We start from the raw sequence: 16,459 nt of genomic DNA, 5'->3' as shown, positions 1-16,459 counted from the left end.
AAAGGCACTGCAAGGACCCTTATTCTCTTTGGAGCATGGATCACATTACATATTAGGCTTCACTAGTGCAAAAACATCTTTGCTTCTCATGTGTCACATAGCCTTTTTGCTGACAAATTCCTTTGGGGTGCAAATAGTTCTGTCCGTGCTAGGGCTGATGTCACTGAACCGAGTGCATTTAGGATGCTCATCTCTCTATTTGCTTCATTTGGAAACAGATATATGTATATATATTAATAATGGATTCAAGACGCTTTTCTTCCTAAGTAATTTGGGTGTCTCTTTCCTCTGTTTTAGTCAAATGTGGGAGAGTAGTTACTTAATTAGTTGAGTTGGAGTCGATAAAGTAGGCGGTATACCAGTGCAGTCTGGATGGGAAGCATTTGCAACTGATACCGTCCTCAAGCAGCTGAGCATCAGAGCGTTTCCTCCCCCAGCCTAAACTTGCAAAATGACCACATCCAGCAGGCAAAGCCCTCCTACATCTATGGTCAACAACTTGGCAAAAATGTTTGATCCAAATGCTTTGCACAACCAGGGGCCTGATGATACAATGGAGCCCCCGCAAATTCATCGTGTTGAAAGCAGTGATGTCAGCACTGAAAGTTTTAACATCATGGATACGAAGTTTGCCTTCCTTGAACAGAAAATAGATAAGCTGTTGATGCTGCAAGACAACGTGCTTAAGAAACTGAACAGCGTTTCCCAAGAAATCTATTGCATTGAAAAAGATATTGAGATTGTAAAAGCAGAGACATCTGAGCCTGGATTGAAGATGGAAAGAAACAAAAATCTGAGAAATAATCAGATGAAGAGGCTTTGCCTTAAAATGAAAAAATCTCTTTCTGATATAAACAGGAATGCGGAGCAGCAGGTTAAAAGACTAGATGGACTGGAACAAAGCATTTCTGCAATACAGAAGCTTGTAGGGCCTCTTGCTGAGAAGGTTAAAGCACTAATAATTCATCATTCAAGTGGAAAACATCATATACTAAAACGTAAGCTTTGCAAGGCAGGTGATTATACAAAAGCAGCTGGACGTGGTTTTCGGATGCAGATTTTCTCGGAGACAACTGCTGATGCTCTGCTTGAGAAGAGGAGTGAAAAGGTGAGCCTAGGTTTCTTTCTCGTCTTGTCAGGAATCATTGCAAGCCATAGACATGTTGTCTTATATACTTCATTTTTCCATTCCATTAACATTTAAGAGAGAACAACCAATACTCATCTTTTTTAAAAAGATGAAACCAAGCATGTTTGGGTGGAAAAAAAAAAAATTATACAAAAATCTACTCAGTGACTACTACCTGTGCTTTTTTCTAATGATCTCTTCATTATTATGAAACATAATGAGGGGTCACTGACATAAGTGACAAAGATTGTCACAGAGATCAGTAGGTTTCAGTCTTGAACATTTTACTGAGTTTATAATTACTGAGTTAAATCAAGTTGCAGCATTCGTGTTACATGTTGTAGAGCTCAATGAACCTGTTGCAAAACCTTCCTATGACTACAATAGACTTTGGATCAGGAATGTGCATGTCTATGATGTCCTTTATTCCAAAGAAGAACTTAACTGTTCTGATGTTCTGATCTGGTATTTTTGCTGACATCAGTGGGGAGGGAGGTGTTCTAAATTGGGATTCGAGGTAAGGTTACTGTAAGTGGAGCTGCAGCTTTTGTAAACTTCCTTGGAGGAAAAATGCCTGTGTCACCATAATGGGAGTTTTGTTAAATTCTTTACAAGCCAGATTCAGAGAATGCAAAAATCTCTTGAAAGGATCCTTTGATTATCATAGACTCTTGTAAGGTAGCTTAACTATTCTTTGTTGCTTAAAGAAGCCCAGTAACAGTAAAAAATTAAGAAATTTCTTCTAACAAGTATGTTGAAACCAGAATGAGCTAAAAATGTTGCCTTTGATACTCTTTTTTGCTTTGCTCCCATTTCTTCCCCCTAAATAATCATGGTCAGGCTTCACTGTTTGATAATTAAAGAGTAATTTAAGGAGTTTATCTCAAATTTTTGAGCACAAGAAGCACCATGTGTAGTTATTAATGGAAATGACCTTCCTTGAAAACAGAAGTACACAGTATTACTTGGAATGCTGTCCTCAGCATAATGAGTGATTTTTGGCTTGCTTACTTTTAGGCAGTTCCATTTCTCAGGCAAGATGCATTTGAGCCATTACAGGAAATTTAACAGTAGCCACAGCTGAATAGCAATAGAAATGCATCCTGTAAAGATCCGTCCATTGAACTGGATGATCCACCATGATGTAAGGGTATATAACCTGTGCAGTCATGTTCACAGAACATCAGTAATAAAGGGAAAAGTAGCTGCCCCGATGAACGACACAAACAATAAAAGTGATTTTTATAGGTCTTCTTTGAACATCAAGTTAGACTGATTTCAATGAATGAATTTGAACAAAAGATAATTTTTCACTTTTTGTACCATTACCTTGATGAAAAAAAAAAAGGATTATTCATTCATTCATTCATTCATTCATTCATTCATTCATTCATTCATTCATTCATTTATTTTTAATCTCATGGCTTCTTTTGCTTTTTGAAACATCAGTAAAAACATCTGTTGTGAAAGTCCTATTCACAGGGAGGCCCACAAGTGATCTGTGTAATGGTAAATGGCTGTATCCTGTATCTGTGACAGAAGCTGTGTGTGGTACAACTGTGGATTAAGAGAGAGAAGAGGACTGTGGTGGCTTCACTGGTGAATGTGTGGGTGCTGGTTTGTGCAGCAGATGAGGCAAATCATGGCTGGTTCCGTGGGGGGGAAGTGATGTTTCCTGATGATTGAGCTGGGATGCTGGGTTTCCAGATGTGAAGTAGGACTTGTCAGGCTTGGATTTGATAAAAAGACCCAAAGAGAGAAGGGGAGATTGGGAACTCTGTCTTCATTACAACAGCATCTCCATTTGTAATCTCCTCACTATTCCGCTGCTGTTCAGAGTGACTTTTGGTGAGGTAAAGAGTCTTTACTGGGAACTTGTCTACCACCAGGGCTTATTAAAGGCAGCAGGAGCTTGTCTGGAGTCATGCTGGTGATAGTATTACTTTGCTAATATTTTGTTTGTTTTATTAGATAGCATACATATGTTAGCTTGTCATTACCCTCCTGTCTGTATGTTTGATTTATTAGCATAGGACCATCATAAAACTATCTGCCTTTCTTGTGAACAACAGATGTCTTCAGTAAACACTTAGTCAACTCGGTTCTAAGTAAAAACAGACTTGAATTCAGCCCTGCAATAAGAACAATGGGAGGATACAATGTCCCTCAGCAGAGCCTGTCGAGCGTGCCTGTTGGTTTAGTGGCAAACAGCAATTATCTGCATTCAGGACAAACAGACTCTTCTGCCTAATAGTGAAAAGCACCTCTGAGCAAGTTAGTGAAAAGCATGGTCCATAAGACTCTGTGAAGCTGGTTGCTTGTGCCTCTGCCTGCCACATATTCAAAACAGATTTACAAATGAGGTTTGAAATTATTGTGACAAAGGTAAAAAGAAAGGCTAAGAAACTGAGAAATAGGAGATTAGGTATCTCCTCACTCTTGCAGAATTTTGCACTTGAGATGAACCAGTAATACCTGGTGACATAGCAATGAATAGACCTACCTAGTTATGGGAGGCCCTTGCTTCTTTTAGCAAAATCTTTATTGCTGTCCCTGGTCCCCACCTGAAAACAATTTCCAGCCACCAGTCAGTAAGACCAACAACTTTGTTGTCCCAGTTGGCCTCCATATGGCATTACTGAGCAATCCAGCAATCAGTTTAGTCATGCACAGCTCTGTTCTATTTTCTTATGGCCATGAGAAGGTGATCCATTCGCCTGTTTGGAAAGACAGCACCTGTTTTTGTGCACTACTAGATGTGATCTGATGTTTGCCATGATGTGCCTTACCCAGCCTTCCCAGTGGCCATGCCACGTGCTGCTGAACTGAGGTGGCCGAGCTGCCTGACAGCTGGCTGTCCTCAGCCTGGATCTGCAAAATAATCCAGTCAGCCCTGATTACTAGTAGGCTGTGCAAGAGGTGGCCATGATGCATCCAGATAAAGCAGTGTATTGTGTTCACGTATTGCTTAGTCACCTGTCCTCCTGTCCTTCCCTCTTTAGAGAGGCGCTCTTTGCTTTATTAATTGTAGAATTGGTTTTGACTGTTTCTTAACTGACTTGTTTTACAGAATTGGATAGAGAGCAGTTGAAGAGGTGGAACAAAGGGGACGGCTGCCTCTGTTGGGTGGGAAGAAGAGGAATGGGAGAAGTGTAAAGAAGTGGTGATAAGCAGCTGATGATAAGCAGTTTCTCTTCTGGCTTCAGCAGCATCTGGAACAGTTTTCAGATCACAGGCCCCAGTGGGAATTCTTGTGCTCTGCAAAATATAGGGATCACTCTCTTCTGAAGCAGAATTTCTGTTTTCCTGCCTTTTACTGCCATCCTGAAATACCACTGCTGCCTCATACAGGAGCTTGTTTTATTTCTGTTTTGGGCTGCAGTTGTAATATTGTGTAGACTGCAGACACTTCACGCTTTGTCAGAGCTGCCAAATGTCTCCCAGCCATTTTCCACCACATACGGCATGACCCCGTCACCAGTGGCTGAGAGGAGAAGCATGCATTACTTGTTTTTCTAAGTGTTTTTTTTCTTCTCACTACTACCACTGAGGGAAATCAGCAGTTCTACAGCAGTGTCTTTAAAATCTTGAGGTTTTCCTCAATTTCACCTTTCTAAGTAGTCCGTGATAATCCTGTTGCAAAATGACACTGTAACTCCACTTTCAGTCTTATTCCTTCCACCTATCAGGAAGGCGGGTAAAATAATATTTCACTTATTTCCTCCAAATTAAACAGTTTAGAGATTCTGTACTATTAACTCACCTGGAGGGTCATAAAGTCCCTTTTGTTGCCATCATAAAGTGATGTTGAACCTTCTGCCTTTGCTTGCAGCTTGCTGTAACTTTGGTCACTTGCCATTTCTTCAGGCTTTGCTACAGGACTAATAACTATTAGCAGTTCGAGGTTGTTTCCTGCATTGAAGCTCCCCAGCAGTGGGAGTTGCGCTTTCTGTTTGAACCCTCTGTCTCTCCTGCACCGGTATCACAGTGAAATTGCAAGTCACTCCTTGCTTTAGTTGAAGTTGGCAGTGAAACTTCTGTTTGCAATCTGTGTTTTAAGATACATTCAACCTCAGCCTGTAACCATTATTCTGATTCCTTCGTTTTGCCTACAAATACTAACTGGTCTCTCATGCATTATTTTCCTTCTCTCCAGATTGGTCATGTTCTGTGAATATTTCATATTCCAGCCAAACAGGCAGGAGTTGTTTCATTTTCTTTTTTTTTTTTTTTAATCTGTCTACAAGGGTTTTTGCAATTCTTAGTAGTTTAGAGGGCAGAACCTTTCTGTAGGATCTCAGCAGATGTGCTTGCTGCTTGGAAAACACAGTGGCTTCAGTTATCTTTGTATCTGGGAGTTCTTCTCTGCCCCTCAGAACAGGTGCCTTTCCCCAAATAGGTCCTCAGTAGAGGTATTCCAGTTTTTGAATGAGCCATAAATTGTAAGAATTATAATTATCTCCCTCACTTTTTCTGTCTATAAATCCATTAAGTTTTCTCCAGACAAGACATCTTCATCTTGTTTTTCCCTGCTTTCTCCCTTACTGACATCCGTAGGAGGTTTATCCTGCACTTCCAATTCAGAGCATTGTATACTTTTGCTTTCTTTTAGCATCTAAACTTGCTCTCTGCCGTCAATATCCTTTGGGTAGGATCCAGCCCTGGGCACTGCAGTTGTGGTTTTGCTCCCTCTTTACCTGAGGAATGTGTGGAATCAAAGCAGGCACTGCTTATTTCTAAATACCTGCACATAGCCTCAGATGACTTTTTGGTATGACATTAATGCCTGCACATTACATCCACCATTGCAGGAATCCACAATGATTCCTTTACAAATCTAAAGTGACACCATGAGATACAGAGGAAACTGGTGAGTGCAGAAGAGCAAGACAAAGGTCATCAGGGAGAAGTCCTGCAAAAGAAGGCTCCTTTGAAGGGGGGAGAAAGTGGTAGGAGGGATTTGCTCAGGCAAGAAGTCTTTGCTCACTCCAGTTATCTACAGTCCACCTTTTGACATCAGGAGTTCTGCCAATTCAATCAATTTTCAGGTGTCCCCTATCAGGAGTCAGATATATCTGTAGTTGGAATGCCATGCTTGAATGCTTCTTCTTGTAGGAGAGAGTGCCATTGCAATTAAATGCAGAGCCCTAATCATGCTGGCTTTTGGTGAGAAGGGAAGCTACTCAGAAATGTAATTGGTTTAGTGTTGCATTGGCAGCATCCTGGGCTTTGCATACACATGCATCAGTGACAAAGAGCAGCGATGCTTGGCTGGGCAGCAGCCCCAGCAGAGCCTGGGGTGAGTCCAAGCACATCTCTTTTGGTATGTGCTGCCTTTGTGGTGAGGTGCCACAGGAAAATATGTCTGTAAAGGGGAAACGAAGAGATCTTCCCCCCACACGCATGCACACAGAGCCCCTTCTTGGTAATGAAGTTTGTTTTCAGGAAACCTGAGTTTCTGGAGTCCATTTAAAAGTGAGTCATCAAGGCTGCAGGGAATGGTTTTTTGAAGTTTGTAACTCTTTGGAAGTCTCCCAGAAGTGTGATTTCCCAAAAGTGGCTTATGAAGGACTGTTCAAGAAGTCTGAACATATTTGCCATGGATATCATTACACACTTAGCACAGACAAGTTAGGAAAGGTGTAATTGACTGGTGGGGGATTTGTAAGTTTTGTTGAGTTTTGAGCTGGACTCTTCCCTTCCTTTCTCACTATGGAGTCATTGGAGCTCACTACAGAGGATGAGACACTTAACAGTAATGTGAAAAATGTGGAGAATGGCACCTTTAGGGATGTGGTGCAGGTACATATGATACACATGCACAGCCTGTGAAGCACATGGGACTCTGTCAGTCATCACACATGAGAAAACATCAAGAAGGCTGGAGAAGGGGAGATGTGAGGCAGTCTTACCTAGGATGATGTTATCCTGATGGAGTATTCTGCATTTAGTATGTGTCTTCATGCGGAGATTACTACCAATGGCTTTTTAAGACAGTATGTCACACACACATTCTCTTGTATTTCCTAGAGAGCGAATTATGATTCTCATTGCTAATGTGTTTCGAAGTGTGATTGAATGAGCCTTGTGACTTGAACTGTACAGAAGAGTGATTTCTTTATCTGCTTCAAAGAGCACTGAGAGTCTTGTGGAAGACAGGTGCCAGTGGATTGTGTTGCATAGCAAAAAATGAAATCATGTGGCAGATGTACCACCTGCCAGGAAATTAGAGCTCCCACGTTTGCATTTTCTACCATTTATAAGTTGTATCACAGTTGTTCAGCATTGCTGGTTCTTGGGAGGGAAACAAAAAATGAATGAATATTGAAGAGGAAAATAAAAATGAGCACTGGGCTTTGAGGATAATGCAGGCAGCATCACAATGCATTCTGGTGCCCCAGGATCTCCACTGTACACAATGCATTCTCCCATGTACCGGTGTGGAAGTACTGAAAGCATTCATCTCGTGGTGGTCAGGTGGAAAAAACCCATGGCTAATTTCTGTCTGTTAATGAAATGAAATCTTCACTGAGCTTGAGTAACTACAGTCATATTGATGCATGGAGAATCATACTAAACCAGGTTATCTTGTAGTAACAATGATCTACAAAGTATCCTATGAACCTGAGAAATAGAAACTAAGTCAGAAAGGTGTTCTAGATGTGTGCCATATTGCATGTCTTGATCTCGGCTGAATTAAGTTGAAATTAATGTCTTGACATCAAATGAAATGTGATGGAGTGATAAAGGATCTCTAGCTAAAAACTTGTGGCTGCTTCATGAGGCCATTCATTACAGATTTTTTTTTTTTTTTTTTTTTTTTCAGTAGGAAAAAAAAAATCAAAGAGTTTTATTAGGTGTATAAAAAAAATTGAAAGTTAGCTAGGAAAACATTCCAAGGTTAAGACTGCTTCGGTATAAAGAAAGAATTTAACTAAGTGCAGCTCATTAAAAAAGGGTCAGATGTCTATAAAAAACATTAATCTCTCACTGCATTTTAAATCTCTGGTAAAAAATATTATATTTATACATATGATTTCTTATTGCTTAATTTCTGCAAGGCTTATGATGTACTTTTAAAAGTCAATTTAAAGGATTCTCAAGTGTTTTTTTTCCATTTTCTATACTGAAGTTTTAGCCTCCAGAATATCTTGCATTATTCTGTTATCAACACGTGTGTTTTTATTCTCTCGCAAAGTTCTTCATGAAAGAGTCTGTTTATGTTTAAAAATGTATTTTTGAATATAAAATACCACTTTTGTAGGTGAAGATGCATTTTTCCTTCGGTATATTCTGTGGGATCACAGTATAACCTTTAGTACTTAACAATTTCTGGCATTAAAATGAAAACTTCATTGAAAACCTTGGGCTGGTATGGGTAGGGAAAATGTCCATAGTGCCATAATCTTAGTTGTATATATTCAGATCATTTAATAAAGGCAAAGCAATAGGGTGGAAGTCTAATTTGCCCTAAGAATTATTGATTCATACGGCTATAGAATTTACAGATAGAAAATAATCAGGATGAGTAATACATGAATAAATGAAACTTCACTGGGATTTAATTAGAAGATCTCTTGAGGGGCTACAGTTATCAGACTGAAGGAAGAAACTTGTTGTAAACAGCAGGCAGGCAGGATGGATGCCATTAAGAAACTTCCATGCTTTTCAGATGAAGTTTTGAGCAAACCATGATGGCCTTGGGTGCTCACAGACTGCAGATTCTTGAGGGGACTGGCCTGGCTGCCTGCATGTAGACATTTTGGTGGTGGGTGTCTCCACCCGGGTAGACATTTTGGGGACACATGCCCTGGATGAACTCAGGGCAGGCTGCCACATCTCCTGCAGCAGGCATCTGGCCAGGAGGAAGGAGCCCGTTGACTTAAGCCAGCTCCAGTAGACCTGGAACAATCACACCCTTTGAAGGGAAGAAATAATGAGAGCAAGATCGTGCTTTTACTGCTGGATTAAGTTTTGACAAATTGAAGTCACACGCTGCTACTAAAAGCAAAGCCCTTCACGTGGAGAGAACCGAAATGCACATGCATGTACCTCTGATACGTCTACAGATTGTACTTGTCAAATATCTAGTCCTTGTGTTTGTCTTTCTTATTCTGATGTGCCACTGGCTTTATACTTACTGCAAATAATTTCTTTATTGTGAAGATTGATGGTAAATGTTTTATTTATATTCTTTTTTTCCCCCTCGCATTTGAATTAGTATGAGCTCCTTGTCTGCTATTAAAATGTAAGAGATCAGAAGTGGTGCTTGAATAAACAGTGTAGTAATTTATGTAACACTCTGGCAGCTTCAGATTTGCGGCATCATCCAATGTTCCACTAGGTGTGGATTTTCAAAAGCTGACTTCTGTATTTCACACCTGCAAACTACAGCAGTATTTAGTAGGAAGCACTGTGTGCCTGCAATTAATTCTGAACGCAGAAGTGAAATCTGGCCCCTTGCATCAAAGAGCTCAGAGGCCGTTTCTCTGGTTATTTGCTCAGCTGACTGTATTTGATCAGAGCTGATGTCCTCAGTGGTGTGGTGTGGTTGACATACTTACAGGAATCTGAGTGCATTAGTAATTGCAGTCACACTGCAGGATGAATAAGTCCAAGGGTTTTCTGTGCTTCTTTCAGCACTTTCCATCATGAAAAACAGAATAAGCATTGGTTGATTCTTTATGATCCACCTGGAACTGGGACATTTATATTTAAGTTCTGTGAGAACAAGGCTCCAATCTTTATTTCAAGGGTACTTGGTTAGTCCTATTTAGGCCTTCTTGCGGCTTGCAACTTCCTGGGAACAACTGCGTCCCAAATAATTTTCAGCCTCAATTCCCATGTTCACAGCACAGTTTCTTTGCCCCTTGCAGATCAACATCTTACAAAGAAGTCCTGCTGAAATCCTTTCATGCACTTTCATCTTATTTTTTCTTAACTGTTCTGGTTTCTCACTGATTTTCTTTCATGCCTGTTTTCTATGTAGATTGATGAAATTAAAGCAACACCACCAATGGCTTACATGGTTAGGATACTCAGAATTTAGTGCCTGGCTGTGGATATTTTGTTGATATATATTACAGTTCTCAAAGAGAAAAAGTCATCTCTCTGGAAAATATTTGGAAGTGTCTGCATTTTTCACACCCTTTGAATACATTACTAAATAATAGCATTGGTTTCATAGTACTGTAAGAATGAGAAGGCAGGTGGAAAAGAAACACCGGTCACCCTCCTACCACAAGTCTAGGAGTGACTGATGAAAAAACACACTGAGCAAAAAGGTGTAAGAATATTTGTCAATAGCCGTAAGTGTAGCAGTAATAGCTGGTTTTGAGGAGCGGGCAAGGCATAAAGCACCTCTAGATGTCACTGTAACATTGTAAAATCCAGATGAGAGCGCACTAGAAAGCTGTCAAGATGGTTTACGCTCTCTGATTCCTGGTAACTGTCTCAGTCAGCCCGTATTAAATTGTTGGATGATCAAAAATGCTGTTACCAGATGTGGATTAACAGCAAAAATCTTTCTGATTTATGATATTATGATATATATATATATATATATATTATGATATATATATATATCGGTAAGACTGTTACTACATTTTTTGGTAGGATATTAAATATTTCTAGTTTAACTAATCTGATTTTAACAGCAAAAGGTACTACAGGGCAACAGCTCATCTCTGGAAGGTTTATAAGGTTCAATCTTGATATTTTCTGGGCAGATCACAGACTACTTGGACTCACCAGATAAATCAGGCTGCAGTTTCGTGAGGAACAATGCAGCATGAGCACTGTTCACTGACTGATACAATCTATTGCCTTTTCCACAGGTTGTCGAAGAAAAGTTGGATTTGAGTGAGACGGGAACAAATTCTATACAAGAGGAGGAACCACCAGATTCAGCAGGTTAGAATATTTTTCTTCTGACCAGTTTTGGGTTCCTAAGAGAAAAACTGCAAAACCCTGACTGCTTCAGTAATAACCCTCACAGAAGTCACTTGTGGTCTTCTGTGCAGCTCTTGCTTGGGTTATATGTGTGCTCACCAGCATATGTGAGAATATTACAAGAAACACCATGTTGCCATTACATCCAAGCAGCTTGTCATGTGTCTAGGTATAAAGAACTATGGAATCATAGAATCATTAAGGTTGGAAAAGACCTCTAAGATCATGTCCAATCATTGACCTATCACCACCATGCCCTTTACTGCTAGTCCTATCACAGCTGAGAGAAGAGACCAATCACCCCAACTCAGTCCAACCTCCCTTCAGGTATTGCTATGAGTGATCAGGCCTCCCCTGGGCCTCCTCTTCTCCAGACTAAACAATCCCAGTTTCCTTATTCACTCCTTGTAAGACTTTATGCTTAAGATCCTTCACCAGCTTTGTTGGTGGCAAACTGCTCAAATAAATGCTTTGCATGAGGATCTTATTAACCTGACAATACATTTGAATGAGAAAAGCTTTTTCCACTGCTGTTACTGAAAGGGAAGTATCTCGCAGTCATGAAGAAAAAGAACTCTTCTCAAGCTTATAACTTAGGAGATATTTACTCTGAACTTGAAAGTGGGAGAAGAAAGCAAGTTCCTTATTCAGAATGCAGTGGAGGTGATTTTGAGCATGCAGCTTCTACTTCAATATGGTTATTGACTTTATGAAAACTACTGACATATTCCTTGCTGCTCTATTTACTTACAGAGGGGGTCATCCAGAACAGCCAGTCCTGTTGTCAGGAAGAAGAAGTTGATAAGCTCAACAAGGAAAATGCTGAGAGGGAAAGTACTGTTCTGCCACAAACAGATTCTCCTGAATTTCATTCTGAAGAAACAGAGGAGAAAGAAGAAATAGCTTTGGAAAGCTGTTACAGGAGAAGCTCTGTACAGCAAGATGATGATGCTGTTGATGATGCTTGTCAAAGGATAACTGGGCAGGAGATAGAGAGGGAGTCTCCAGAAGATGAGGAGACAAAGGAGGAACATCAGGTGCCTGGAGCTGAAGAACAAGAAGAGAGGATGAGTGAAGGGGAGGGAGTTGATAGTAAGAATGAAAAGAAGGATGAGGAACCATCAGCACCTTCTGAAAATGAAGATGAGGCAGAACAAAGCCATGATCAAGAGGCACCGGAGGGAATGTAAGGCCTGAAACTCAGACTGTGCATTCTTAAGAGACCCTTGCTGTAGAAAAATGTGTAGTTTGGGTTTTAAGTCAAAGTAGTTAATTAGTATAAATACTAGTGAAAATCCATTGAGATACAAAAATAGAAAATGAGTTTATCTGTCTGATCTAAGCTCTAAGCCTGAAAACAGCCAGTCAATCTACAATACATAGTACTGGCAGTGTACTTGGGTTGTTTGCATAGGAGAAAGGATAGCAACATGAAAATTATGCTGTTCTTAATCTTTGATGAGCGTTCTCCCACTCTGTAATGTTTATTTGTTGCAGCATCATATGACATATGAACAAATTAAGGTTAGGTTAAGCCATGTACCATTTGTGAATTAAGTTACTAGAAAATTTAGTAACTTACTTGATAATATAAAATTGTAAAACTTTGCCCTGAAAATTATACTGATAAACTTGTTTACTGTAATTCTTTCTGTGCTGCATTTATATTTAGCCTTTCAGGGATAAACCAGTTTAAGCTCTCAGGAACCTATAAGAACAGAATGAAATTCAAGTCCTCTCCCATTGCTTTAAAGGTGAGATTGATAGCCAAATGTTAAAATCAGTAGAACTCAACTAGGCATTTCGGTAATGAAGAATCACTTTGCTGTCATGATTACTTAGAGGTCATTTAATTCCTCTGAGAATTAAAACAGTTTATTTAACCTTATTATTTTACACCATTAAGCAAAATAGCCTGGTGTTTGAATGTGTAGGTGTTTTTGACATATATTTCTAAATTTTCGCTGCTTTAAATATACCTCGCTCTAATGCCATGTTTTGTCTTTGCAGGTGTAAAGGCTGTGGAAAAGGTACAGGAAATTATAGTTCGGTCATTGAGCAGACCTGTCAATTTCAGTATAGTGGTAGCAACAAGCTTTGAGTGAATGTTGAAGGCCTAATCAAAGATGACAGCAGAGGAGGCTACATGCAGAAAGTTCTGATGGAACATGTAAAACTAAAATATAACCCAAGGCTCATACAGGAAGTATTTCTAAAGGCGAAACCAAACCATTTTGTTTCACTGGTATTGAGAGTGATGGCCAGACAAAGACATCCATAGAGAAGAATGACATAAGGAGCATAATTAGTAAGAGGAAAAAGAAGTGGATGTTAGTTCTAATGGGAAGCAGTTGTTCATGGACCACGTCGTAAAGTGATGGGAAATAGAATGTTTCTGTTTGCTTCTATCGAATTCTACCAACATTTATTACCTGAGAAGCTGGCTTATCTTTTCATAGACGCTTCTGTTCTTAAGAAATTAGTCACAACTGATTTGCTTCTACCACGACTACTCCACATAGAGTGGTGGGAGGAATTACATAATGTGTGGCAAAACTGGTTGACTTGTGGAGGTGCTAAGAACATTTATTAACACAGAATCTACAGTGTTCTGGACATAGCCTGAAAAACCAGGTTCCTCACATTAGTGCTATAGCAATCTGAAGTGAGAACTGTAGTTTATAAAGAAGTACAAACTGCTATGTGGAGGCCTGACTGATGCTGCTGAAGAGTCAGATAAATGGTGTTCAGGCAATGAACTCTGAAGCAGAGTGAAGCAGAGATTTCTAACACCTCTTCCACTTGAGAATTTCAGTGCCTATCCCTGCATATGAATGATGAAACATGAGGTGATGGCCTGATGGGTTTGAAGATATATATATGTGCATGTGCACACATAGGAGACAATGAAATGCTTTGCTTTGTGAATGCAAGGTGGAGTAGGAAAAGGAAACAATGACTTAAATATCTGTGTGAGGCTCTTAGATTCTCTAACAGGAACAGGAGATGGTAAACTAAAGACCTAAACTTGTAAGCTGTCCTGAGCTCTGGCAGATTGTTAGGGATGGCACTAAAAACAGTGTCTCTCTCTTGGAGTGCCTTTCATCTGTAGCGGCAGGACATTCTTGAATAGTAAGAAATCCCCTGTGGTATGCACTAAAAGAAAAACAGAGGATTTGTCACTGAAAAAAATCTCGAAGAATAAAACTCAGACACATAATCTGACTTCTTTAAATGAGCACTTTCTTGCTCAAAGTTTGGTAACATTTTAGAGTTGAGCATTCAAAACCCCATATTCTTCCACCACTTACATGCAGAGGCACTTGGAGTTTGTGTGATTAGGGTCAAATTCTGCCCTTAGGGTAGAGGCTTGTTTTGGTAACATACAAAGGCTCATACTTAAGGACATGCAATTCAAGCTCTGCAGAATCACAAGTAGGTGGCAAACTTCCAGGAGCCCCAGCTTTTCACAATTCCTTGACCATGAACTAACTTCCTGACCATGTAAGTTATTAACACTGTCAAAAAAATCTAGGTATACAGCTGGTATCCTGGAAAAATGGACATTTGCTTTGAATATGGACACTTCACTGTTACATTTATGAGTGTTCCTGACAGCTACATGCTGTCACGTTTTGTTTTGTTTTGTTTGGTTTGGTTTTGTTTGTGGTCATAATCATTTTCACTGTAAGAATGAATGGTTTTCAAATTGCTCAACAAGCCCTCCACAAAAAAGACCTGGCATTCCAGGACAAAGAGCTCATGTTAAAGCACTGTGGCTGTAGCCCTCCCAGCCAGCTGAAGTATTTGTCACCTTTGTCAGCCAAAGGTCACCCTTGGGAATATTAATCAAGTGAAAAACAACATGAGTATGAATTTGGAATCGTGATGTCCTGCAAAAAATTCAAAGAGAATTTAGGCATGCAGGGCTAGTATCCAGCAGCCATGTGTCCCTCTTTTCCCTTTACTTTCCTCCTTTCTTTAAGCATAGAAACTCTTCAAAGCAGCATGTGTCTACCACATTGGACCCTGCGCCATACTGGAAACCCCAAGTGTTTGTTACATGACAGGATAAACTCCATTGTTTGCACAAGCAATAAATATAATCTTTAAAGGCATTCACAGTGCCAGGGAGCCTGACAAATTGTATCAATCAGATGGCCTGGTAGAGAAAGGATTGTTCACTATGAACATCACAAGAAGGGAGATGAATCACAGAATCTAGCTGGGCTTCCAGAAGAGTTCTGTGTCTCTTTCTATACCAAGGGATAATTACAGTATATACTCATCTATTAACAATTCCTAAGAAATTAAAAACTGGAGAGGAAAAAAATCCTTCCAGATCTTCTACACAAATAGTGCAGGCTTTTTGTCAGCACAAAGTTGCACTGGCTTAGTCTTTACCTAGTCTCATGCTGCTCCTGATACTCATAGTGCAGAAGGTGCTAACTAAGTAGATTACTTGTCTTAATTAGTGTAGCTCCCCTATTTCACTGTACTTTCTAAGCCAGAGTTCTGGAGTAAAACCCTTTCTAAATAACAGAGAGACCTATCTATTTAACTTACTTAGAGTAGAATTATTCAGTTTTAAGATTAATTTATCTTGGGGAAGGAATGACTAGAATATATGAGACAGACAAGCACTGCATGTGACCCCTCATATGCTATCTGTTTTTTGCTTTGTAGATGATACTTCTCCACCAGCTCCATTTGATCACCGAATTGTTTCAGCCAAAAGGGTGGGCATCAGCAGTTATTATAATGTCAACAGGAATGAAATCTTGGGAGGGTAAGTCAAGTGAACCCAATTAACATGTAAAGCAAGTAAAGAGTTTATAGCCAGGAACCCCAGGAGGTGGATGGAAGCATCATGCCTCCCTAGAAAGGCTAAGCTTTAACAGTACTTTGAGAGGAATGAAAACAGGAGGCTGATTTTACTGTTTTGGCTGAAGGTTTGGCACCAGACTTGGCTTGTATTTGGTGTTGTTCTAGGTCAGACAGCTGCCCTCAGGCTTTGTCATGATGTTCCTGGAATGCTTCACACTGAAGCCAGTGGGATATAGAAATGTTGTAGCCTTCTTTCCCTCAGCACAACCCATCCCTGAAAGCACATGCATGTTTTTAGGTAGATCAGCAAGCTAATCTGACCAACCATGTAATTGCTTGATCTTTCATGCTGCCATAATTTATGATAGAGTGATACTGTCATTTCCAATAGCAACATGGTCTTGAGTAGGCTTTGTTTCATCATGAAATCACAGCCTTCCCTTGGGGTAGAATGATGAGGTGGGGAAAGCAGACTGTACGCATAAGTGAGTTATTATCATTACAGTCTGTATTGCTGTTAGCTTGCCTGGGATACCTCATCACATATTAAAA

At 39.9% G+C, this 16,459-nt stretch overlaps 1 protein-coding gene across 6 annotated transcripts in view; it reads left to right on the top strand.

The window, feature by feature from the left end:
- The window catches only part of MYLK4 (myosin light chain kinase family member 4), a 76,214-nt gene that overhangs the window by 43,253 nt on the left and 16,502 nt on the right, over positions 1 to 16,459 (top strand). For 2 of the 6 annotated variants that reach the window (XM_085540307.1, XM_015854497.3), the window contains exons 1-5: positions 158 to 1,108; positions 10,966 to 11,041; positions 11,834 to 12,266; positions 13,091 to 13,110; positions 15,767 to 15,869. In XM_085540307.1, the coding sequence (XP_085396433.1) occupies positions 452 to 1,108; positions 10,966 to 11,041; positions 11,834 to 12,266; positions 13,091 to 13,110; positions 15,767 to 15,869 (1,289 nt within the window). In that variant the 5' untranslated portion in view covers positions 158 to 451. Of the gene's footprint in view, positions 1 to 147; positions 1,109 to 10,965; positions 11,042 to 11,833; positions 12,267 to 12,752; positions 13,111 to 15,766; positions 15,870 to 16,459 lie in introns of those variants that run through there. The other 4 variants (XM_085540308.1, XM_085540309.1, XM_085540306.1 and 1 more) reach the window with 3 other exon arrangements.

The sequence above is a fragment of the Coturnix japonica genome, chromosome 2 (genome assembly GCF_054131305.1).
Source record: "Coturnix japonica strain WE chromosome 2, WE-NBRP24, whole genome shotgun sequence".
Taxonomy (NCBI): domain Eukaryota; kingdom Metazoa; phylum Chordata; class Aves; order Galliformes; family Phasianidae; genus Coturnix; species Coturnix japonica.
This window is presented reverse-complemented; position numbering and strand designations above follow the sequence as displayed.